This window comes from Hippocampus bargibanti, linkage group LG20, assembly GCF_051943395.1.
Source record: "Hippocampus bargibanti isolate YZ-2025 linkage group LG20, ASM5194339v1, whole genome shotgun sequence".
NCBI classification, from domain to species: domain Eukaryota; kingdom Metazoa; phylum Chordata; class Actinopteri; order Syngnathiformes; family Syngnathidae; genus Hippocampus; species Hippocampus bargibanti.
Window position 1 is genome coordinate 9,941,671 of NC_142753.1, and position 25,733 is coordinate 9,967,403.

A 25,733-nucleotide genomic window follows, 5' to 3' on the forward strand; every position below is an offset into this window, starting at 1 on the left:
CATTGTATTTTGGACAGCCGCCCTCATTTCAATCTCATATAACTCCAGATCCATATCATTTAGGAATTAACTCTTTTTTGATAAAAGAAGAGAATAAAGCGCTGGTCAGACCTCTGGCAATGTTTTTTTCCCTTCCACGAGTGGCCATAATTTGCCTTTTGTCCATGTTAGCGCTTTGTTACAGTTTCAGCTGTCGTTAAAGTGCGATATAAATTAATATGTATTGTATTGTATTCTGTACACCGCCCCCACTTCAAGCTCATATAACTCCAGACCCATATACACTTAGGAATTAACTCATTTTTTTTCTGGTTTCTTATGCCGAATTGAATGTTTTATGTAGTCCTAAAACTCAATATTCTGTGGGTCCTGAAATTCAAGTGATAATGACAAAAACCCTGGCACTGGAGTGGACACATTTTTGCACATTGTCTGGCAGTGAATAAGTTAACCTCATCCATGAAAAAAAAACTAACAGCAGCTTGTATGTGTATCTGTATGATGGAAGGAAATATATGTATGAACAATTCCAATGCTTGTGAAAGTGAGCTGACTCGGGCACCCCGCGACGTTGAGCGCCATAGACCCCCTCCGGCCCTCCACTTTGTCTTTTCCATCGTCGCAGCGTTTGGTCTCAATAGAGGGCAAGTTTAGCATATGGCTGGAATTACAGCGTCATTGTTATGCGCCCCTTTGATAGACGAGTCCCACCCCACGGGTGGTATTGAAACTGATATGGGACCTAATACGGCGCCCTGTGGTACACCCACACAAAAGTCAGCAGAGTATTTGATAGGGAATTGACTAATAATAATACATTTAATCTCTAAACGCCTTTCAAAACTCCCAAGGACACTTTACAGTCATGGGATTTTTTTTTTTGTGCGGGTGAGCAGCGGCAGCCATTCGCACCGCTCTGTTCATTTATTATATATCCTATCATCGTGTACATTTTATGTTTCCACAGCCTTAGCGAGTCATCCCTGAACCACACCAAGGACATCCCCTCAGTTGAAGCTTTTTGCTACATCCGCCCTCCTCATTCTACCAAGTCTCGCGCCCATTCCCACCCACCGCCAGCGACCAGTCATATCCACAAAGACTTCCCCTCTTTCCAACCCACCTCTATCCACTTTTCCCACGCTATCCGCCTCAACTCCAAGCCACGTCCCGCCAGGCCTCGCTCGCACATGATGACCTCCACCCGAAACCTGGGACCGATGGAACCCATTGGACCACTAGGATCTCTCGGGCCTCCTCTACCCATGCGCGACCATAAAACGGAGATGTTGTCCGTTATTGGAAAACAATGCGTTTTGAACTGTAACCAGCGTCCCGTCACGGGTCTGGTTCGCCCTCAGCTTCATGTGTTCCTGCAAGCGGAGGAGAAAACAGACACCAAGTTTTTAGACGGAGGTTTTATGAATGAGTCGGAGGCTAAAATAGCTACGTTGAGAAAGGAAGATGCCAATCAGTTGGCGCATGTGCCTGCGGGTTTGGCCCACGGTGTCTGAACCCTCCTCAACTGATCATTTAAAGAACAACAAAATAAATTCATAATTAAAGAAAATATATATTTTGCATGTTAGCATAGATCACTGAAAAATCACACTTCTCAAGTGTGTGATTCAATTCAGTTATTTTTTTATCACGTTATTTTCCACATTTATTCATTTGTTCCTCGAGCACCTCTAATGGCTAGCTAGCTATTAGCTATATATTGCTAGCTAGCTAGCTTTCCATCTGTTTGAGTTACTTCCGGGTTGAGTGAACGCTGGTGCAAGTGGCTGTCGCTGCTCACCCGCAGAAAAAAATATCCTGTGACTGTAAAGTGTCCTTGAGAGTTTTGAAAGGCGCTTATATATGAAATGTATTATTATTACTGTATCTATTAGCTAGCTAGCGTTCCATCTATTTATCTATCTTTATCTAATTATTATTATTATTCATCATTATATATTAGTTTATAATATATATAAGTCAAATTATGAAATGTCAAGATTGATGTCACAAATAAAACAAGATTGATGTTACAAATAAGAAATATACCTTTTTTATTTCTTTTACCAAATTATTAATGATGCACTGTCATTTTTACGTACCTGTAAACTTACGCGTATTGTCTTGCGTAATTGATAAACAGTGAAAGGTACATACGAAGTTACATTTTCATATATAGCTACAGATTTTTTTTTAATCTCAAGAAACATATCGCCATTTGTATAAATACTTTCGATAGAATTGCTTTATTGACAATAAATGTTGGCAGTAAATATATTTGTTGTTATATCGTATGATTGCGCAATAATGCCTGAGACATTATTTTTGCTAGGTTGCACTATAAATACAATAATTACAACAAAAGCCATTCTTAAATTATAAGCAGCTGACGACATTATTCTTTGATTGACCCAGGTTATATACCAATAAATTCATATTTAAAAATATTTATTTTTGTTTCGTTTTACGTAAGCGTAAAAGTCACCATTTTGTAAGGGCAGACGCCATTATTTGTAAGATTGTCAACCGCCTCGGGTTGACAGATTTGAAATACCCACGAACAAATTCAATTATCCTGGTAGTTGGTATAGAGTCCACCGCCGCTTTTTTCACGCGCAATAACTGTTAAAACCATTTATAAAACCAAGTTTTTATCTTATTTGAAACCTAGGGAAAAGGAGACTCAATGGCTTGCAAGATGAGTTTCATATTATGTCCACTAGTGGCGCTAATTAGCGATTATCATTTTGCGACAACCAAAAGTAAACACGCGAAGAACAAAACCCAATGCAAGCTAGCAACATCCCCATCGTAGAATGGTCCTTTGGTTCTGATTGAAGCGTGTACCCGCTTTTGTAAAATCAATTAAATGCTCTGAGTCGTCTTTTTATGCACAACCCGAGCGTTCTGCATTGGCAGCGAATATGGAGGGAATGGAAACAGGCGATGGACGACGCCATCCGGCCGCTGATGAAGTGCGACTTGAGGTAATCAAAGCTCCCGACACGCCGTCACAAATGACCGACAACACGTTCGGAGACGGAAGTCATTTATCCAAGGAATGCATTTATCTATTTGGCTGTGTGTTCTTTGACTTTATGTTCAAGTTCGTGTTTGTAAAATTCGTCCACGTTTATATTGTAAAGCTCGTTCGCATCAAAGCTTATGTACACATTGGCCAGGATGCTAATATTAGCTTAGCATTAGTCGCGCGGTCTACCAGTGGTTAAGTCAGTGAATAATATTTTTAGGTGCACGTGAGGTTTTTTTTCTTATAAAGTCTTGTTAAAATGTCTTGTATTAAATACATTACTGTTTATATTTAACAGGAGTAAAAAGCCAACATTTTCGCTACGACCTGTTTTTATGTTTTTTTTTTATTTCATTGTGTTAACTATTTTGTTAAGCCCTTTGTTACACTTGCATCTATTGGGAACGCCCGATATAAACCAGGATTGATTGTATTGTGTTGTAGTACTTAATATATGATAGCAATATTGACTTTTCGAGATGTAAAAATTAAAAATGATCGATCTTGATCTGACACCAGCTTCTTTGTAAATGACAACGCGTGAATGCCGAGGGACGAGAAGTCTTACTTGTTTGAAGATGTCAGAAATGTGGGATAAAAAGACCCATATGTTCATCATCTCATTATTTTCTTTATTGGAATTATTTAGGTTTGTTCTATTTTCATATACTGTGTGCTTTAATTGAATCCTATTGAAAATAACATGTCCTGCATGATGACTCCTCCATCTCAGATTTTTATTCAAACACTTAGGAGAATAACTTGTTAAAACTGATACTTTAAAATTCAACCGCAAGTTGTTTTGAAACTTTTACGACACATTGTAATTAAATGTGTATTTCACTGCTATGTTCAGAATCCTGGCTTTTTGGCACACTATGTAAGTTATATATCCGCTGCAAGAGAGACAAGGAAGAAAGAAGAATGAGTTCATGAGTCCTAAAAAATGGTGTATGTTCTTTGTGGTACGCAGAAAACAGAAGATATGGGAAGCGAAGCTCCAGCCAAAGGTGGAAGTCCCCTCCCAAATCAAAGTGAAAAGAACACGTTTGATCTTAAAAACATAGAGACCCCGCTAGTCCCGTGTCGGATGGAGCCCTTGAACGCCTCACCCTCCCACTCAGAAGATGAGGAAGGAGGCCAAGGCAGCGGGAAAGATGATGATGACCTGGAGGATGAAGAGCAGATGGAAGCCACTCCTATGCAGGTGAAGGACTCTGAGGAGACCGTCAGCAAAGTCACTTGTTCCACCTCGTTCAGCCTAGATGAGATGATGGACATCGGTACCGTGGATCAGCAAGAACAGGAAGCTCAAATGGGCACAGATGATACCAACAGCAACGCAGGTATAAACTCCGATTTTTGTTTTCTTTTTTTGAAGAAGGTTTGATTTCGAGAGCCCTAAAAGAAAGTGATCCTGTTAAATTTTACTCCTTCCACACGGTTGAAGCATTTGAAGTTAAAGGACAACCGACACCATTTTTTTTGTTTCCTAACTGACATCAGAAAAACGTTTTATAGCATCTAAAATACCCAAAACATGCAGGCTGATATTTTTAGTCAAATGCAAAATAAGAATGATTTGAAAATGAGTTAACGTGTTCCAAAACTACTTAAAAATGAAACCGGAAGTGGACAGTTTGAGAAGGTCCCGCCCCCTTGTTCGTGACGTCACGGCAGGACATCTTGCCTTGCTCTAGAATCAAAACAATGGCTTCAGATTCAGAGAAGATGCTTTCTTGTTACTCATCCAGTTATGAATATGATTCAAATAGTTCTGAAGAGGAAAGCATAAATGTTTGCAATCGATTAAAGAAGTCCTTCCGTATCATATTGAGGCGTCTGGACCCCAATGTAGCGTCCCAGAAAATGCACAAGATGGCTCCCAAGCGCCGTTGGAAATGGGCTGATTTGTCTGCTGGCAATTTGCGTCAACTCGTATCAAATAGTAGTCTTGATGCAACACACAACAATTCACCGTCGCATTATTTATGTAGTTTTCCTGGTAATTTCGCAATCAACACAAAGTTTTCAGACCAAACAAAGTACCCAAAATGCATTGTGTGTCGCTTTCTCGGTCAGGGGCGTTCCTTCAGTGACGTAGGGTGAGGACTCGTCACCAACTAAAAAACAAGACTTCCTGAATATTCAGCGAGTGTCTTAAAACGGAAAATATAGCTATATGCCGTTGAATCTTTGTCGGTTGTCCTTTAAGACACATTTAGCTTCTTGACCTGCTATGACCATCTTCACTCACATGCTTCTTTAAATTAGATGTGCAGCGGGCTTGCTTCAAATCACACAAACAGATCACGCAACAATACTCACATGCACATAAATACAATCACGAAAGCATGCAACTGCAAATTTGGTGAAATCTTTGAAACATCTTTCATTTTCTCAAGAAGTATTAACAATAATGTGTCAGAAAACTGCTTGATTTTGTTTTCCCTCAGTGTTGGTGGTGGAAGAGGAGGAGGACGAGGTGACGCAAATTGAGCTGGACGCTGACACCAAACAGAATGTTGAAATGAAAACTGATAAAGTACCAGAAAAAGCGGAGAAGGAGGAGGAGAAACAGGAAGATGGGACTCTAGAAAAGGTGAAAGAGAAGGACGTGGAGGAGCAGAAAGAGAAAATGGTGGAGGAAGTGACAGAGAAGGAGTGTGAGGAGGTGATGGAGCAGGAGTGTGAGGGGGTGAAGGAGCAGGACGAGGTGATTGACGAGGAACGGGAGCAGGTGAAAGACAAAGATGACAAAAAAGTAGAAGATGTGAATGAGCAACAGCAGGAGGAAGTAAATGAGAACAGTGAGGAGATAGTGGAGAGAATGGAGAAGGAGATGATGAAAGAAGAAGAGTCTGTGCCTGTCTACGCCACAAGGTCCAGAAGTAGAGCAGCAAGTAAGTCACACACCCCAACGTTTCATTTTGGTGTGCCGCAGGGCTCTGTACTATGTCCACTTATAATTATGCATTTCGTTTCTAAGCGCCTTTCAAAACTCTCAAGATCACTTGCTAGTTGCAGGATAAGTTTTTTTCCTGTGGGTGAGCAGCGGCAGCCATACGCGCCAGCGTTCACTCAACCCGGAAGTAACTCAAATACATAGAAAGCTAGCTCACTAACGAATAGATAGCTAATAGCTAGTGTATCGATAGCCAATAGCTACCGAATAGATAGCTAATAGCGTATAGATAGCTAGCGAATAGATAGCTAATACGAAGGCGGAAGTAGTCACCGAAACATGTCAGCTAATTGAACACCTACACTGTCTGTAAGTAAAGAATCTGCTTAATATTAGATAGCTAATAGCTAACGAATAGATAGCTATTAGCCGGGAAATAGATAGCGTTTAGCTAGCTAATAGTAATAATCCATTTCATTTTTAAGCGCCTTTCAAAACTCTCACGGTCCCTTTACAGTCACAGGATAAGTTTTCTTGTGGGTGAGCAGCGGCAGCCACACGCGCCAGCCTTCACTCAACCCGGAAGTAGCACAAATAGATAGTTAGCTAGCGAATAGATAGCTACTAGCTAGCAAATAGATAGCTACTAGCTAGCGAATAAATAGCTATTATCTAGCGAATAGATAGCTTAGCCAGCAAAAAGATGTTCCATCAATTTCACAGTGTTTTTTTTTTTCTTCTCATATCAGCATCCGTATCACCGTCCACGTCCGACATGACCAATGGAATGAAAGTGATCAAGGTCCCCGCCTCCAGTTCCTTGTCGCCGTCTTCGCAGACTGTCATTAAAATCAAGGACGAGCCCGAGGATGACGAGTACGAGCTGGCGCTCGTGTCCAGCACGTCCACCGTGAAGGATGAGCCCATTGCTGCGAAGGCAAGTTCACTTTTTAAAGTTTCCAACGGTGATGACTGACTACTGTACTGCGTCACATTAGGAGTGCAGCGGGAAATTATCTGGTTTCTTTGGATTGGTTTGAAAAGTACGGAAGAGGATTAGGGCCAGTGAAGAAGAAAAAAATACGGTTGGCAAGATTTTCACTTTAATCTCAGAATTGTGTTTTTAAAGTGAGAATTCTGCCTCAATGAGTGATGTGTTTTTCGCGAACGAGCCTGTTCTAACAACAAAATGGCAGCCAACTATTTTTGTCCTCTACTCCCTGCTCCCAGTCTTCGGTTAAAGCCACATGATTGGTCAAGAACGCAGCAGTGACGGGAGGTTGTTTAAACATTAGAGACAGGCAGACGACAGTTTAGACTGCAAGGTTAAAATATCCCATCAATCAGGCTCCACAAACAACCTGCACAAGGCATCTGTACACTTGATGCAAAAAGCTATCAACCCAGCTAAACAGAACACAATTGATGAGGAACTTGATAAAATTATCACCTACAAGGGATCATTCCTCAAGATGGTGAAAGAAGAAGGATAATGTTCCTCATCAAGTGTTTAATGCTAATGCTCCATTCCATCAAGCCATCTATGACCATCACAAAGGTAAATAAAATGACTTTATTATACAGTACAGTTTATTTCTTTAATTATAATACAATAGCACATTTATTATACATAAAACAAGGTACAGTAAAGTCTCGTTATATCGATATTCAAGGGAGTCCGAAAAAATATCGATATAACCGGGACTATCGATATATCCGACCCTGTTTGCATGTAATTTTCTCCGTGCGTGCATAGAAATAGTATCGATATAACCGGGACTATCGATATATCCGATATCGATATAACGAGACTTTACTGTATGTTTTGTGTGGGTGTAAGGCTTAGAAAATTAGAAAGTAGAAAATTATGTTTTATGGGAACCTGGGAACGGATTATTGTCATTTTAATGGTTACCTATAGGAAATTAATTTTTGAGATACACACTTTTCGCCTTACACACTCTATCTGGGAACCAATTAAGTTCGTAAGCTAAGGTATCTCTGTATATCCATACCGTGCCACAACTCATCTACCTTTCACTTCCTGCAAAATGTCTTATGTGTATCCCACATCTTCACCCTCGTTCGTGTTTACAGGAGGAGGACTTGCAGATTGAATCCGTGTATTCCGTGACGCCGGACAGCAGCGGTCGAAAGCAACGAGGTCTTCCGTCGTCGTCGTCCGCTTTGAACGTGCCGTGCGCGCACTGCCAGAAGGGACTGCTCAAAGGGCAGACGGCTTACCAACGCAAAGGCTCGTCGGCCCTTTTCTGCTCCACCGGATGCCTCACCGCCTCGCTCAGCTCTTCCAAAAGAATCAATTCCTGCCACTGCTGTCGAAAGTGCTTATCGACATGAAGAGGGGAAGACCCACACGATTTCTTTTTGTACACTCATGGCCGTCTGTCCGTCTATCTCTGTCCGCTAGGCGCATATCCCGCCCTCAGGATATCATCCTGGCTCCGGATGTGGACGGCTTGATGAGGGGCTTCTGCAGCGAACCTTGCCTGAGCACGTTCACCCCCAACAAAAGCGGCGATGCCAAGGAGCTTGCTTCTTCCGACATCAAACTGCAGTCGCCTTGCAGCATGTGCGGCAAATACGATGTCGTAAGTCAATGCGGACACTCCAGATCAGCACGAGAATAACACGTTTCAGTCGGTCCGGAAAAGGGAGCGATGCCACATGGATGTTCACCTTTGTGGGTCCAAAAAAATGTTATAAATACTGTAAAGTCTCGTTATATCGATATCGGATATATCGATAGTCCCGGTTATATCGATATTTTTTCGGACTCCCTTGAATATCGATATAACGAGACTTTACTGTAAATTAAAAGCCTGGCTAAAAATCTAGATTGAGTACAGTGATACCTCGGTTTACGAACCCCTTGGCTTAAGAACTTTTCGGTTTACAAACGTTAAATTTATGAAAATTTTACCTTGGCGTATGAACGTTTTCGGGATACACATCTAGCTGCCTCAATGAGGGATGTGTCATTTGCGAATGAGCCCGTTCTTCTAACAACACAGTGGCAGGCGACTGTTTTTGTCCTCTATTCCTCGCCCCCAGTCTTCGGTTAAAGCCACGTGATTGGTCCAGAACGCAGCAGTGTATTTCTTTAATTATAATAGCATAGCACATTTATTATTCATAAAATAAGGTATATTTTGTATAGTTGTAAGGCTTAGAAAATTAGAACGTAGAAAATCATGTTTGATGGGGACCTGGGAACGGATTATTGTCATTTTAATGGTTTCCTATGGGAAATTAATTTTTGGGATACACACTTTTCGCCTTACACACTGTCTGGGAACCTATCAGAGCAAGCATGAGGTTGTCCTGAGCGGCGTCGTCCACAAGATGTGCAGCGACTCGTGCTTCAAGCTCTTCCGCACCGCCAATCAGCTAACCATGGCGGGCTGCGCAAACTGCGGCTCCATCTGCCACTTGAGGCCGCTGCTGCTCAAGATGGAGGGCAGCAGCAAAACACTGTGCAACCTCGACTGCCTCGTCAAATACAAAAAGGTACGTTGGGAAAAGTGTGACGATGTTTAAAAGCACCAAAGTCAACCATACTCAACTATTTTTTTTATTTTTTACGGTCAAAGAAAGTTCAGATCAATCTGCCGTGCGCCATGTGTCACTCGACGCGGCCGATCGCCGACATGCTCCACAACAAAAGCACCACCGATGACTCCGTCAGCCTCTACTGCAGCAGCAGTTGCATCATGGCCTACATGGTCCAGAGTGTCAGCTCTTCAGGTATCAGATACAAATATTTAGCTTTTATTTGTCTCGCAGTGGAGAAATTTACATTTCACAGCAGCAAAGTGATGAAAGGAAAGGAATAAGTAGAAAAACAAAATACAGGAGCTGCTGTTAAGACAGCCCATCTCAAAACAACCAACAAAAAAAAACTAAATAACAAATAATCTATTAGCTAGCTAGCTAACTTGATCTATTTGAGTTATTCCCGGTTGAACGGGGTCAGTCACCGTTGCTGGCTACCTAGCTAGCTATCTATTTGCGATCTATTAGCTGTCTCAATAGCTAGCTAGCTATCTATTAGTTAACTATTAGTTATCTATTAGCTAGCAAGCTAACTTGATCTATTTGAGTTATTCCTGGTTGAGTGAACGCTGGCGCGTTTGGCTGCCGCTGCCCACCCACAGAAAAACTGATCCTGTGACTGTAAAGTGACCTCGAGAGTTTTGAAAGGCACTGATAAATGAAATGTATTATTATTATTATTATTATTATTATTATTATATGACACAAAAACAAAGACAGTCATTCAATCATAAGCACTTTCTGCATCCTGTTTGTTGTATGAAGCAGTTTGAAATGAAAGAGGAGAGGATCAAAGCGTCCTTTTCTCCAGTGGATCAGGGACATCATGGTGGAATGTGCACGTCTGCTACAAGCTAAATGTTGAAAGCAAACACAAACTGTCGCCTCCATTGACGAAAAGAGATTGTCTCACATCTCGTGTCCCACGTAAATCCGCTTCTATTCCAAGCCGCGACAGTTCCACATACACATCGTACGTGACTTGAGCATAGCGATAAGTTGTGATGTCAAAATAATAAGAAATATGCGGTGAAGTGGCTTTGTGTTTTGAGCAATTTTTAAAAAATCCGCTTCAATTCCAAGCGCTCTGCGCTGAATGATGCACCTCAACTCACATCAGCATAGTTCTTCACCACCCAGTTGGTGTCAAAGCACCACTTAAGTCTAAACACAGCCCCTTGACAGACTTCCACGTTGTTCCTTGTCACAAAGATGCCACCGTTTCTGCATCAAAGTACAACTTTAGTGGAAGTGAAGCTCCTCAACTGACATCAACACAGTGCCATGGTACGAATATGTCATAACAGTCATATTTCCCCGCCTAACAGGCGCACATGTCAACTGCGAAAACTGCGGCAAGAATGCTCTACCGGCGTACCACCTGGCCATGTCCGACACCACCATTAGAAACTTCTGCTCGCTGCCGTGCGTGATGACCTTTCAGGTATCCACAAGGGGGGGGGCGTGCGACCAACCGCCGAATACCACACGGCTGTTTGTAATCAAAACGTGGCGTTTGGTTGTAGGAGAAGTTCAAAATGAAACAGAAGCACGTGACCATCTTCCCGAAGTTGGCGGTGGCGTCCGGTCAGGAGCCGAGCACCACGCCGCCGTTGCTGCATGCCGCTTCGTCCACACTCGATTGTGCCCATTGCGCCCGGCAAATGACCTCCAAGCCCGAGGTCATCCACATTAAGGTGACATACGCACAAACAAAGAAGCTCTCTTTGCGTGTTCTAAACTCCATGATAATGAATGATTTTCATTCATTATCATGTCAAATTGTAAAATGTGACCACGTCTTTTTCTTCATACCTGAATTTTTATCTCATGAGCATTTTTGTCCTAGCTTGATTGATTTTCTGTCACTAGTAAACCATTTAACTTCCTCTCCCTCCACGTACAGAACAAGGTGGTATTTGTCTGCAGTTTAAAATGCGCCCTAGAGTTCAAAACAAATAAAAACATCAGCGCCAAATGCGAGTACTGCAAGATTGTCAAGATCAGCCATGAGGTGAAACGCATCAACGGGAAAGACTTCTCCTTCTGTAGCCACGGTGAGTCCACGTCTCCATCGCTGTCTGGCTTGTTCCGACTCCACATTTCAACATTGGTCGCTGCTCTCCGGCAGGCTGTAAGTTGCTGTACGAACATGACCTGGATGCACGCTGGGGCAAGCACTGCAAATCGTGCTCGTACTGCCAATGCGTCTCCAAGAAGGTGGAGAAGGCGCTTTACGGCGAGTCCAGGGAGGAGTTCTGCTCCGAGGAGTGCAGGTCCAATTACACCATGCTCTTCTGCCATGTAAGTCTCGCACCTCCCTGACCCCCCCGCACAAAAAATAAACACAAAAAAAGAATGAATGAATCAATTAATCAAATAACTGAATGAATCCATGAATTAATCAAGAAATTACTCAATAAATAGATGAATTAAGAAATAAACAAATAAATAAGCAATTAAACAAAGAAACACAAAGAGATAATTAAATAAACAAGTAAATAACAGTAAATAGTTACATAAATAGTTAAGTAAGTAAATTAATAAATCAGTAAATAAATAAGTCAGTAAATAATTAATTCAGTAAATAGTTAATTCAGTAATTAGTTAATTCAGTAATTAGTTAAGTCAGTAAATTGTTAAGTCAATAAATAGTTAAGTTAGTAAATATTTAAGTAAGTAAATATTTATGTAAGTAAATAGTTAAGTCAGTAAATAAATAAGTAAACAAGTAACAAAATAAGTAAATAAGCAACTTAATAAGTAACTAAATAAATCAGTAAGTAAGTAGCTAGATAAGTAAATAAATGAGAAAGTAAATACATAAGTTAGTAAGTTAAGTAAGTAAAACATATGTAAGTAAATCAGTAAGTAAATAAACAAGTAAGTGAATAAGTCAGTAGATAGTAAAGTAAATATATAGTTGAGTAAATAGATGAGTAAGTTGATAGATCAGTAAATTGAGTAAAGTGAGTAAATTGAGTGATAAGTAAATACATTGATAAATAAGTGAGAAAATTGATAAATAAATAAAAATAAATACATTGAAAAATAAGTAAATAAATAAATAGACCATTGATAAATATGTAAATAAATAAATTGTGGTTCGCATTTTACAGCATATTTTTGGACCATACCAGGGATGGGACTGACTGTATTAGGGAGAAAAATAACATTCGTTCGAGGTGTTTAACGTTGCATTCTCTGCCCCCTCCCACCCCAAAAAAAAAAGGTTGCCAAGTGCACCTCGTGCACCCGTAAAGGCAAACAGAAGTACAGTCTTTTCGTCCTGGGAGAGGTGCGCAATTTCTGCGACCTGCCGTGTCTTTTCCACTTCTGCAACCTCCAGATCAAAAAGCAGGGCGACGTCTTTCCGCCAGGTGGGCACGCCGTCGCCCTCCTTTTGTGCGCGAGCGCGCTAAACGTTAGCATGCCTTCAACCCCCGTGCCCCTGTGCTGTGGTTGCAGACTCGCCCGTCATCGCCAATGTTGTCTCACTCGCCGGCCAGGACCAGGCGGGCCATGCCACTCCCGATCAGCCCACCAGGCGAAGTACGCGGCGCAAAAATGACACACCTCCACCGATGGTGAAGATTTCAAACCAAATTTTCCACTCACCTGTTCTTATTTTCTTTCTTTTAAGGGAGAGACTATCAAATGAGTACGAGGAAACGAAATGAGGGCTCGCTCTCGTCTACAGGTCCCCGAACAAGAGGTAAAGCTCAATTTATTTCTCACCACCGATTGAAGTTTACCATATGATTGACACACGAAATATGGGGGGAAAATTTTTGCATGATGAACACAAAACCATAACAACATTGAACAATAACAAAAGCTTAAAGGACAACCGACGCCTGCGGACACGTTGTTTCCATAATTTGTAAAATCACTTCAAATGACTTCTACTGAGCGCAGTTTCCAAAGATTCCAACGCATATAGCTATATCTTACGTTTTAAGACTCGCGCTGAATATTCCGGAAGTCTTGTTTTCGAATTGGTGTCGATTCCTCACGTCACGGAAGGAACGCCCCCGACCGAAAAAAAAAAGGACACGTAGCAGTCCTTCCATCACGTCAATGCATTTTGCTGTTGTTCGTAACTCGAATGTTTGTGAGTAGGGGAGCGTCTCTACAGCAAAAAAAAAAAACTACGAAAATGTCCGTATCTACTGTTGTTCGTAACTCGAATGTTCGTAAGTAGGGGAGAAAAAAGACAACAACAAAAAAAATTTTTTTTTGTTTTCGTTTGTAGGTTCTGACTCACAAACAGACCCTGATCCTGATTTGGTAAGAAAACCAGTCGACTTTCTATTTAGCAACCTAAATACTTTCCTTTTGTGACTTTTATTTATTCTTTTTTTTTCCCTTCTTCTCACCAGATCATTATTAACGACAATCCAGAGAAAAAGAAGCCATCTTCGTCCACGCCCACACCCGTTTCTATCAACACTTTGAAAGGCATGAAGAACAAGGCCCTGCTGTGCAAGCCGCTTGTGCAGAACAAGGGCGTATCCTGTCGGACGCAGACAGTTGACGTTGAGGCGCAGACAGGTCCGCCGAGATCGCACTTGTATATTCTGAGCGGGGGGGGGGGGGGATACAGTGATACCTCGGTTTACGAACCCCTTGGCTTACACACTTTTCGGTTTACAAACGTTAAATTTATGGCATACGAACTTTTTTCGGGATACACACGGAGCTGGCTCAATGAGTGATGTGTCGTTCGTGAACGAGCCCGTTCTTCTAACAACAAAATGGCAGCCGGCTGTTTTTTGGCCCTCTATTCCCCGCCCCAAGTCTTCGGTTAAAGCCATGTGATTGGTCAAGAACGCCGCAGTGAGGGGGTGGTTAAAACATGAAAGAGACTGGCAGACGACAGCGAGAGCGACAAAATGGATAGAAAAACAGTGACATTTGGACTCGTTTCAACTTTGATAGTTCAAAGGCAGAGTGTAGACTGCAAGGTTAAAATTCCCATCAATCAGGCTCCACAAACAAGCCATCTGTACACTTGATGAAAAAAGCTATCAACCCAGCTAAACAACACAATTGATGAGGAACTAGATAAAATTATCACAGAAAGCACCTACAAGGGATCATTCCTCAAGATGGTGAAAGAAGAAGGTTACGTTCCTCATCAAGTGTTTAATGCTGATGAAACCGGCCACTCCATTCCATCAAGCCATCAACGACCATCACAGACGTAAATAAAACGACTTTATTATACAGTACAGTTTATTTCTATAATTATAATACTATAGCACATTTATTATACATAAAATAAGGTATATTTTGTGTTGTTTTAAGGCTTAGAAAATTAGAAAATTATGTTTTATGGGGACCTGGGAACGGATTATTCTCATTTTAATTGTTTCCTATGGGACATTTATTTTTGGGATACACACTTTTTGCCTTAACACAATCTGTCTGAGAACCAATTAAGTTCGTAAGCCAAGGTATCACTGTAATAGCAAGAACAATTGTTCAGTGCTCACAATAAAATGGCACATTTGCCTTCATGACCCACATGCTTTTGTCCCTTTAGATTTGACCATCCCTAAGTTTCTGGTCCTTCCCGTTCCTGTGCCGGTGTACGTCCCCGTACCCATGAACATGTACAGCCAATGCACCCCCAACCCCGTGGGCATTCCCCTGCCTGTACGTAAACGCCTCCGTGGTCAACAAGGGGCGGCGGTTTCGCTTCTCGTCTGTGACCCGGTTTGTTCGCCCCGTAGCTGCCCGTCCCCATGTTGCTGCCCGTCAACATTGACAACGCCGATCGCATCGTGGAGACCATTAGGAAGATCAAGGAGAAGATCCCGGAAGACCCGGCGGAGGCCGAGCTCGTTCTCATGGCGGAGATGGTGTCCGAGAGCAACGGGGGCGATGGCGAGACCGATAAAGATGAGGAAATGCAAGCAGATGTTGCTGCTGGTGGAGGTAGACGGCGAGAATTTTTGACTCTGGGAATTCGTCAATGCTTTTGGAGGATCTGATTTCCTTCTGGTGCTTTTTGAACAGATGCGATGAGCACCGATTTGAACACGGATGACCTGGCTAGCCTTCTGAACAACTGGGACGAGTCTAACGCACCTGCATTGGACGTTGAAAATGATTTCCCCATCGGTCAGTCATCCGATTTGATGACGACTTTGCTCCCTCCATGTTTGTTTCTGACGACATTCCGTGTCCCCCTCGCCTCCTACTTTAGAGACCTTGGAGCTGATGGCTCTGCAACAAGAGTTTTCCACCCCGCCGGCCAGCCCAACACCCACCGCTTCACGAAAACGTCAACCGTCACGGAAATCCAGAGAAACGAGAGTAAGCGGTGCATTGCAAAAGTCTACACACCCCACATTCAAACGTCAGAGTCACAAGTGTTGACGAAAACGCAACGAATTTGACTTGTTCGAACCGCACCGCCATATTTATATCTCAAATGCACCGGGAATTGAAAAGCGTGCCGTAGATTACTGAATTTGTTTGGGTTTTGGTTTGGGGTGCCAGTAAAGCACTGGTCGGACCTCTGGCAATGTTTTTCCCTTCCATGAGCATTTGCCTTTTGTCCGTGTTAGCGCTTTGTTACAGCTTTTGTATTGTATTTTGTACTGCCGCCCCCATTTCAAGCTCAGATAACTCCAGACCCATATAATTTAGGATTTAACTTTTTTTTCCTGATGAAAGAAGAGAGTCTAAGGTTTCTTACGCTGTATTGAATATTGATGGCATCCTAAAAGTCAATATTCTGTGGGTCCTGCAATATGAGTGAAAATTACCATAACCCTGGCACTGGAGTGGACACGTTTTTGCACATCGTCTGGCAATGAATGAGTTAAGACATCTAAAGCGACAATTGCCGTATTTCAACTCTTTCTCTTTGTGGCTCACCAGGGTCGTAAAAAGTCAATCAAGAACGCCGAGGCGTCCGGTACAAAAGGATCCGCCGCCAAGAGCTACGCCCCCAAAGTCCTAAAACTGAAGAGTGAGTACGGCGTGGATGCTTGGAAGCGATGGATCCACTGGAGAGACGCTCAGCCCGACACGGAGACGCCGTGTATCGCAAGTAAGTCTGCTCTTGAGAGGGTACACCGAAGTATCACTGTATGCGGGGAAGTGGTTTTGTGTTTTGAGCAATTTTTTTGGTCAATCCGCTTCAATTCCAAGCCGCGACAGTTCCACATACGCATCCACGCTCTGCACTCACGCTCCTTTCTCAAGCCATGCATCCATCCAACTGCACCGACCTTTTCATTTCTAATGTCAACATTTTCTATCACCACTTGCATCAACCCCGACCAGTGCGCCCCCTGGTGCCGAAAGAAGACCTCCTCCGCTGCACCTCGGCCGAACTAAGCTACGGCTTGTGCCGCTTCATCGCCGAAGTCAAGCGGCCATCCGGCGAGCCGTACGCCGCCGACAGCCTCTTCTACCTCTGCCTCGGCATCCAACAGGCAAGACCGACGGTCCAATTCCCGACTGTTGCGCTTTAGCTTCTCGCTCACCTTCCCTACATCCCTTCGCAGCACCTGTTTGAGAACGGCCGGGTGGAGAACATTTTCACCGATAGCTTCTACTGCAAGTTCTCGACGGAGTTCACCAACATGCTCCGAGGCTTCGAACCGACGCTCACAACCGGGGGTGAGTCCGATAAATGGGGAATGGGGGGGGGGGTGGGGGTCTGTTCCCAAGAGCAGTTCTGGAAAAATGTTCTTTGTCCCGTCCCACCGCCAGGTTACATCCACTCACGTGTGGAGGAGGAGTTCCTATGGGACTGCAAGCAGCTAGGCGTGTATTCGCCCATCGTGCTTCTCAACACGCTACTTTACTTCTTCTGCAAGAACTTTGGCTTCACCACGGTCGAGCAGCACCGACAACTCTCCTTCGGCCACGTCATGCGTTGCACCAAGACCTCCCAGGGCAACGTGAAGACTACTTTTCTGCGTTTCTATCCGCCGATCGGGCCCATTGATGGTAAACGTGCTAACAAATTGATCATCGCGCGCGGTTGATTCCTTTTCCTAACCCCGTGTGTGCATTTTTGAGATCTGGATGGCGTTCCACCAGCCAAGAAACGCAAGCAGCAGCAGGAGCAGGAGGAGATGAAAGAGGAGAAGATCCTGGAGATGAAGGAGAACACGGAAAATCCTCTGCGTTGTCCTGTGCGACTCTATGAGTTTTACCTGTCAAAGTGGTAAGTGCTATGTCGCGGTCAACGATTGAATGGGTTTGAAGTCCGTTATCCCATGAAATATTTGGTTCATTGTTGTCTACTTATTTGATAAATAGTAAAACCATGTTCGCGTTAGACAGTTTGCACATTTTATTATTATTATTTTTCTATTATACATGTACTATATTGTACATGGCTGTAGCTTGATTGGTTCCCGACGCTACCGTCACCGATTGACAACACGATATATTCATCTGATGGATAGCCCCGCCCAGCACCCCATTCTGTCTTATCACGTGGGTTATTATTATATAACTCTACTTTGACGATTTTCGGTTATCGAGGTGGTCCTGATCCCCATTAACCACGAAAAACGAGAGATTACTGTAATCGGTTCCTCCCTTAAAAAAAAAAAAAAGAGTGCAATTGCCATTGGATGCCACAAGATGGCACCAGAACACCATATCTATCGATCTATCTCTCTTGCGCGCTTTATATCGCTCTATATCTCTTTCTATCACTCTCTATCGCTCTATTTCTCTTTCTCTCTCTCTATCTCAATCTCTCGATCTCTCTATCTCTTTCAATATCTATCTATCTATCTATCTATCTATCTATCTATCTATCTATCTATCTATCTATCTATCTATCTATCTATCTATCTATCTATCTATCTATCTATCTATCTATCTATCTATCTATCTATCTATCTATCTATCTATCTATCTATCTATCTATCTATCTATCTATCTATCTATCTATCTATCTATCTATCTATCTCTCTATCTATAGCGCTATCCCTATATCTATATCTCTCTTTATCTCTATCTCTCTCTATCCCTCTTTTTCTCTCCCTCTATCTCTATCTAATTTAAATAGCACTTTCACAACAACTGCTGCTGTATGTAACAAAGCGCTTCGCAAAATACTCAACATAAAGCAAAATAGCAAACACAACAGTAACATAAAAACATGGACATCTATCCATCCATCCAATATTTATCACCTTCAATTTATATATTCATTTATTTTATTGTCATATATAATTTTTTACAAATATGTATTTATTATGAAAAGTTCTACTTGCGACTAAGTGTCAGCATACTTCCTCGGCATCAAGATTCCTTGCAAAACACTACTTTTGTACAAACCATGTTGCTCAATTCACCTTCAGCCTGTTTCCCTGACATCACAAAAAATAGCTTTGCAAAAACAGTATCATTAAAATTGGGAAATCATGTTTTTCTCCTTTTTTAACTTTTTAACTCGCTTCCCGTCCTTGTATTTCCTGCGTTGTATTTCCGTTCAGCTCGGAGATGGTCAAGCAGCGCACCGACGTTTTCTATCTACGACCCGAGCGCTGCTGCGTACCCAACAGCCCGCTATGGTTCTCTGCCACCCCGCTGGACGAGGACACGAAGGAGGCCATGCTCACACGTATCCTCACCGTTCGCCAACTGCATTTGGCTACCAGCCAGTGGACGCCTCCTTCTAAAGATTACGAGGGCGGCGACGACGACGACGATGACGACGATTGGCCATGATGAGTCTTGTGAACTCCTACCCAATCAAAAGTGTCTTGAAGGCAGCGGTCGCGGTTTAGATGACGACGAAATGTACTGTGACAGTAAAGGCAGCAAGGGCGACCCCTCCCAAAAATCTTGTTTTGACGCGAAGGAATCACAGTTGGAATTCCACGATGAGCATTTTTTGTTGTTTTTTGGAATATATTAATAATCTTGTCTTTTTTTTTTTTTTTTTTTTTAAAGGTCCGACCAATGTCAACAGACAACAACATGACACTGTCCTCTTTTTGTATGTTTATCGAGCTAAGGTCCAAATTTTATCTTTTAAAAAAAAATATCACGACACGCAGCTAAACACAAAATAACCTGGGAATGAGATTACATCACACCAAAATATAGTGATACCTCGGTTTACGAACCCCTTGGCTTACAAACTTTTCGGTTTACGAACGTTAAATTTATGACAATTTTTACCTTGGCAGACAAACTATTTTTTGGGATACACACGGAGCTGCCACAATAAGTCATGTTTCATTAGCGAACGAGCCCGTTCTCCTAAGAGAAAATGGCAACCGGATTGTTTTGGTCCTCTATTCCCCGCCCCCAATCGTCGGTTAAAGCCACGTGATTGGTCAAGAACGCAGCAGTGAGGGGAGGTTTTTTAAACATTAAAGAGACAGGCAGACGACAGAGAGTGACAAAATGAATAGAAAACAGTGAAATTTGGACTTGTTTCAACTTTGATAGTTCAAAGGCAGAGTGTAGACTGCAAGGATAAAATTCCCATCAATCAGGCTCCACAAATAACCCGCACAAGCCATTTGTATACTTGATGCAAAAAGCTATCAACCCAGATAAACACAATTGATGAGGAACAAGGTAAAATTATCGCAGAGACAGCACCTACAAGCAATCCAATTCCTCAAGATCACTATCTACAGTACAGTTTATTTCTTTAATTATAATACCATGTCACATTTATTATACATAAAATAAGTTTTATTTTGTGTAGTTTTTAGGCTTAGAAAATTAGAAAATTATGTTTTATGGGGACCTGGGAACGGATTATTCTCATTTTAATGGTTTCCTATGGGAAATTAATTTTTGGGATACACACTTTTCGCCTTACACACACTGTCTGGGAACCAATTAAGTTAGTAAGCCAAGGTATCACTGTAATCTCATTTACTCGCCGTGAAATTTCCCCCCGTTAAGATTTTATTCTGGTAAATGACTGAAAACTGGTTGATTAATTCGGACTTTCGGCTCTCGAGCACGGGCGTATTTCATTGTTTATCCTGTTGCGATACATCATGGATAGATGAAATTACATCATGTATATTTTTTTTTTACCTGATGATGTCAAGTCTGCGTCGTTGAGAAAAAAAAACAGCCATCTTGCCAAGTTGAACTACTTGAATGCCTCCAAATTACCATTCAAAAATCACCTTTTATGACAAAACGTTACGGCCTTCTTCATTTATTAGCTGTGTACAAATAAAAAAGTATCCATTGATAATATCCCTTTGCAGACATTTTTTTAATATATAACTGATTGTTAAAGATTGACGTTGGATGAATCACTTATTCATTTTTTTCCCTGTTTCAGAACGACACATCCATATCCCCCCGCCAGGTGAGACATATTTTTCTTGTACAGTTATACCTTGGCTTACGAACTAAATTGGTTCCCAGATAGAGTGTATAAGGCAAAAGGTGTGTATCCCAAATTTTTATTTCCCATAGGAAACCATTAAAATGAGAATAATCCATTTTGACTTGACTTCCACTTTATGAGAGGAAATTGTGGTCAGAGGAAATTGCAGCACGGCCGCCCCTTCTGCGCCATTTTCTCGCAGATCCATTTGTGCTCAGCATTGCAGGCTTTGTCAAACCAGCACAGGAGGTCGTGAGCTCCATCCTTCTCGCCCATGCGGACGCAGTCCTCACCGGCCGCATCCTCAATTAACCAGTTGTCAGGCTCCTTTCGTGCCCAGAACTTCAAACTGAGCAAAATGCGCAGAACAAATTATAAATATGGCCTACCCATAAAAAAATGGAAGGTACAGTGATACCTCGGTTTACGAACCCCTTGGTTTACGAACTTTCCTGTTTACGAACGTTAAATTTATGAAAATGTTACCTTGGCATACAAACTATTTTTCAAGATACACACGGAGATGCCTCAATGAGTGATGTGTCGTTCGCGAACGAGCCCGTTCTTCTAACGACAAAATGGCAGACGACTGCTTTTGTCCTCTATTCCCCGCGCCCAGTCTTCGGATAAAGCCATGTGATTGGTCAAGAACGCAGCAGTGAGGGGAGATGGTTTCAACATTATAGAGACAGGCCGACGACAGTGAGAAAGTTTCAACTTTGATAGTTCAAAGGCACAGTGTAGACTGCAAGGTTAAAATATCTCATCAATCAGGCTTCACAAACAACCCTCACAAGCCATCTGTACACTTGATGCAAAAAGCTATCAACCCAGCGAAACAGAAGACAATTGATGAGGAACTAGATAAAATCACAGAGAAAGCACCTACAAGGGATCATTCCTCAACATGGAAGAAGATTTATTATACATAAAATAAGGTATATTTTGTGTAGTTTTAAGGCTTAGAACATTACAAAGTAGAAAAATATGTTTTATGGGGATCTGGGAACGGATTATTCTCATTTTAATAGTTTCCTATGGGAAATTAATTTTTGGGATACACACTTTTCATCTTACACACTGTCTGGGAACCAATAAAGTTCGTAAGCCAAGGTATCACTGTATTTTTAAAAATCTTTCCCTACCTCAGATTAAGAGGTGAACCATCCGTCCACAGCCATTCACCCTCCTCCTTGGAGTCCGTCAGGCCGATCCAGAACTTGTCTTCCTGGGAGACCATTTTGTCCCTCAGTTTCCTCTCCACGAAGCTCTAATCAGGTTAGACAAAGTGCGAGTGTCAGGCAGGTGTGTAATGTAAAGTGTGGCTGCTCAAATCACTTGCAAGTGCACTGACAAGTATGGATCTTGATCCAAAAACGGCGACTGTGGCACCTGCTCATCACGACTTTCTATCTTCACCAGGTCACTATTTTCAATCCGGCATAACCGTCTGCTCAATTCCCAGGAAGACGTCCTAGTCGAGAACTGGTAGCAGCTTTCTCCGTAAAGCTCCCAACCTCGGTCACATTTCCTGCAGACGCCATCTTGAAAGATGCCACAGAGACTTACTATATTTGGTGAGGTATGGTTCACTCGAAATGCTAACATGTGCTAGCAATGCCAGGGACGAATGGTGCGCTATTGAATATTGAGTCATTTCAATCCTTTAACTCATTCACTGCCAGACGTGCAAAAATGTTTCCATTCCAGTGCCAGGGTTTTTGTCATTGTCACTCGAATTCCCAGACCCGCAGAATATTGAGTTTTAGGACGACAATGAACATTCAATGCAGCGTAAGAAACCTCAGACTCTTCATTCTTCAAAAAAAATAGTTAAGTCTTAAATTATATGGGAATGGAGTTATATGAGCTTGAAATGAGGGCGGCTGTCCAAAATACAATACATACTTATTGATTTATATAGTGCAGGAGTGTCAAAGTCATTTTTTGCCGCGGGCCACATTGTAGTTATGGTTTCCTCTCGAGGGCCGTTATGAATTTGGGGAACCCATTAGAATGTTTAAATCCCTTCAAATATTACATATAGAGCACACAGCAAATTAATGAATAACTCGTTTTCAAATCTGAAGTCAAGAATAATGACTTTTATTGTGGTTGACATCCAAAAATGTGAAATTTTGGCTCAGATTTTAGCAATCATCATGGAATTTAACAAGTTTGATTTGCTTTCGCGGGCCGAAAAAAATGATGTGGCGGGACGGATTTGGCCCGCGGGCCTTGACTTTGACACCTGTGATATAGTGCTTTAACAATAATCCTTCACTACCTTGCTGACTATCTAAAATCGAGAATGGTGGTCGACATCATATTTTCAATTCCTGAATAAATTTGTGAATGGCACTGAATGAGTTAAAATCAGGCATGCTCTCTCTGCCACTGTTAGCATCTTATGCTAACTGTAATTCTATGTAACGCGAGAAAGCTCAACTAGTGCTGTGTAGATTCCACAACAGGTTTTTACTCACTCACTATGGCTGACTGACTGACTTTCCACGCCTCATGCTCAGCCTTCAGATTTTGGATTTTCTTCTTACTTTGAACGTTCTGGTAAACTGCAAGAAACGAGTTGACCATGATGAATAAATGATGGCGCTTAACATGCTAAATTGCTAACTAAAACAACAACTCACAGACGTAACAAAAACCGACTAGCGCCAGCATCAGGAAAAAGCACAATGCCACTAATGCCGCTCTTTCCCAGGTGAGTTTTACCCTTATTGTCGTTTTACCTGTTTTGGGATAGACAACACACACATATGTAAAACAGAATTAGGCAGTGATGGTGTACCACAGGGATCCATTCTAAACCCCCTTGTTTTTTCTGTAAATCAATTGGTATAGAAAATCCCAATTGTAATAAATGTGAAAAAATACTATAAATGTGAAAAACTCCTTGGCTTACGAACTTTTCGGTTTACGAATGTTACATTGATGACAATTTTCCCTTGGCATACGAACTTTACCTTGGCATACAAACTTTTTTCGTTCACGGGGCTGCCTCAATGAGTGATGTGTTGTTCGCCAACGAGCCCGTTCTTCTAACAACAAAATGAGAGCCAACACACTTGATGCAAAAAGCTATCAACCCAGCTAAACAGAACACAATTGATGAGGAACTAGGTAAAATTATCGCAGAGAAAGCACCTACATGGGATCATTCCTCAAGATAGTGAAAGAAGATGGTTACGTTCCTCATCAAGTGTTTAATGCTGATGAAACCGGCCACTCCATTCCATCAAGCCATCAACGACCATCACAGACGTAAATAAAATGACTTTATTATACAGTACAGTTTATTTCTATAATTATAATACTATAGCACATTTATTATACATAAAATAAGGTATATTTTGTGTTGTTTTAAGGCTTAGAAAATTAGAAAATTATGTTTTATGGGGACCTGGGAACGGATTATTCTCATTTTAATGGTTTCCTATGGGAAATTAATTTTTGAGATACACACTTTTCGCCTTACACACTCTGTCTGGGAACCAATTAAGTTCGTAAGCCAAGGTATCACTGTATGCCAAAGATAACATGATCAATTTTAGAAATATTTATACTCGCTGCCCCCTCCAAAAAAAAAAATGTTTTGAGTGTTGAAATCTCCCTCGCTAAACATTTGGTCAATTTAATACATTTTTTTTTTCACAAATCCATATTTATATTTATATATTATTGGTCGCAACGTATTATTTACACACAACAACCCCAGCGATGCACAATAACAAATGCGGAATAAATTGCAGAAGTGCACGCCGCTCACACAGCGTCACATTTGACAGTGATTGCGTTTCCACGGCGGATCCGCTTTTTGTTCATGTGAAACGCTTTGTCCTGAATATAAGATCTCTCGATCTCTTGTGCTTTTTGAACAGTTTGCTCAGATTTTGTATTATTTTGAAACTTTTTTGGGGTATATTATTAAATGCCGCTACTATCATGTGGAAGAAAAATCAAATCCACTTCATTTAAATTTACATTGACTCTTCTTCCTCTTTTTTTTCAGTTTACCCTCTCAACACAGAGAAATTAACGGATATATTAAATTATTCTATTTACAAAAATGAACATGACAAAATTGGAGTTTGGCACTAACCGTCCTGTGGCTCCATTTGCGTTTTTGCCTCCTTGACCGAAGCGTAGTTTGTTTCAGATGATGACAAGGCTGCATCTGTCCAACCAAACTCATCCAGTTTTACAAAACTAAACAACATATCTAAAACTAATTCAGCCATAAGATACTTTCATATATACATACTCCTTATTCAAGAACTCACCCTTGCCGCCATTTCCTGGTGATTTGGCAAAAATCAAGTCCGAGTAGAGAACCTCACCCTCTGGCATGTTTGCGTCGTGAAACAAAATATTTTGATCTTTGCTTGACAGGCTTCCGGTTTCAAGCTGACATGAGGAAGGTGCATGAATCATCGCAATCAGATGATTTCTCGTCGTCTTGAGTCTGACTTCCCTTTTTTTGGTGCCATATATGTATATGTGTGGATATGTGTATATGTCTATATGTGTGTATATGTCTATATTTGTGTATATGTATATATGTGTGTATATGTATGTATGTGTATAGGTATGTATGTGTATGTGTGTATATATGTATGTCTATATGTATATGTCTATATGTGTGTGTATATTTGCGTATATGTATATATGTGTGTGTATGTCTGTTTGTGTATATGTATATATCTGTGTATATGTATGTATATATGTGTGTGTGTGTGTATATTTGTGTACGTGTGTGTATATTTGTGTATATGTATATATGTGTGTATATGTATGAATGTGTGTATGGATTAAAATATATGATCACTTGTAATATATGTGTGTGTATG

At 41.5% G+C, this 25,733-nt stretch overlaps 2 protein-coding genes across 4 annotated transcripts; one reads left to right on the forward strand and one right to left on the reverse strand.

Annotated features, from left to right (window-relative positions):
• Positions 1 to 2,784: 2,784 nt before the first annotated feature.
• zmym4.1 (zinc finger MYM-type containing 4, tandem duplicate 1) lies at positions 2,785 to 20,729 on the forward strand. The gene is made up of 27 exons (XM_089023365.1): positions 2,785 to 2,987; positions 4,005 to 4,377; positions 5,488 to 5,934; positions 6,686 to 6,873; positions 8,034 to 8,278; positions 8,365 to 8,545; positions 9,261 to 9,464; positions 9,548 to 9,701; positions 10,838 to 10,953; positions 11,036 to 11,206; positions 11,416 to 11,566; positions 11,641 to 11,813; positions 12,742 to 12,889; positions 12,978 to 13,061; positions 13,153 to 13,224; positions 13,765 to 13,799; positions 13,892 to 14,063; positions 15,058 to 15,170; positions 15,248 to 15,452; positions 15,534 to 15,638; positions 15,724 to 15,833; positions 16,404 to 16,575; positions 16,812 to 16,963; positions 17,036 to 17,150; positions 17,244 to 17,483; positions 17,556 to 17,703; positions 18,992 to 20,729. Exons 1-27 carry the CDS (start codon positions 2,925 to 2,927, stop codon positions 19,224 to 19,226), a joined length of 4,572 nt encoding a protein of 1,523 aa, XP_088879491.1. The 5' UTR covers positions 2,785 to 2,924; the 3' UTR covers positions 19,227 to 20,729.
• LOC148883114 (CD209 antigen-like protein C) lies at positions 20,137 to 25,289 on the reverse strand. 3 transcript variants are annotated; one of them, XM_089023366.1, is made up of 7 exons: positions 25,167 to 25,289; positions 24,986 to 25,060; positions 23,517 to 23,615; positions 23,352 to 23,438; positions 22,258 to 22,409; positions 22,011 to 22,135; positions 20,137 to 21,214 (listed from the first exon to the last, which is right to left on the reverse strand). In XM_089023366.1, exons 1-7 carry the CDS (start codon positions 25,231 to 25,233, stop codon positions 21,019 to 21,021), a joined length of 801 nt encoding a protein of 266 aa, XP_088879492.1. In that variant the 5' UTR covers positions 25,234 to 25,289; the 3' UTR covers positions 20,137 to 21,018. The 3 variants fall into 3 exon arrangements, with proteins under 3 accessions (XP_088879492.1, XP_088879493.1, XP_088879494.1); XM_089023367.1 differs by lacking the exon at positions 23,517 to 23,615; XM_089023368.1 differs by lacking the exons at positions 23,352 to 23,438; positions 23,517 to 23,615.
• Between the last annotated feature and the right edge of the window lie 444 nt (positions 25,290 to 25,733).

What these genes read in the sequence shown, in the direction of transcription:
- LOC148883114 (XM_089023366.1), bottom strand. Translation starts at nt 25,233, where the DNA reads ATGCCAGAGGGTGAGGTTCTCTACTCGGACTTGATTTTTGCCAAATCA. An exon ending in ACCAGGAAATGGCGGCAAGG is followed by an intron (nt 25,061 to 25,166) that starts GTGAGTTCTTGA and finishes TTGGTTGGACAG; the next exon opens with ATGCAGCCTTGTCATCATCT. An exon ending in GGTTCACCTCTTAATCTGAG is followed by an intron (nt 21,215 to 22,010) that starts GTAGGGAAAGAT and finishes CATTTTGCTCAG; the next exon opens with TTTGAAGTTCTGGGCACGAA.
- zmym4.1 (XM_089023365.1), top strand. Translation starts at nt 2,925, where the DNA reads ATGGAGGGAATGGAAACAGGCGATGGACGACGCCATCCGGCCGCTGAT. An exon ending in GTCCAGAAGTAGAGCAGCAA is followed by an intron (nt 5,935 to 6,685) that starts GTAAGTCACACA and finishes TTCTCATATCAG; the next exon opens with CATCCGTATCACCGTCCACG. An exon ending in CGATCAGCCCACCAGGCGAA is followed by an intron (nt 13,062 to 13,152) that starts GTACGCGGCGCA and finishes CTTTCTTTTAAG; the next exon opens with GGAGAGACTATCAAATGAGT.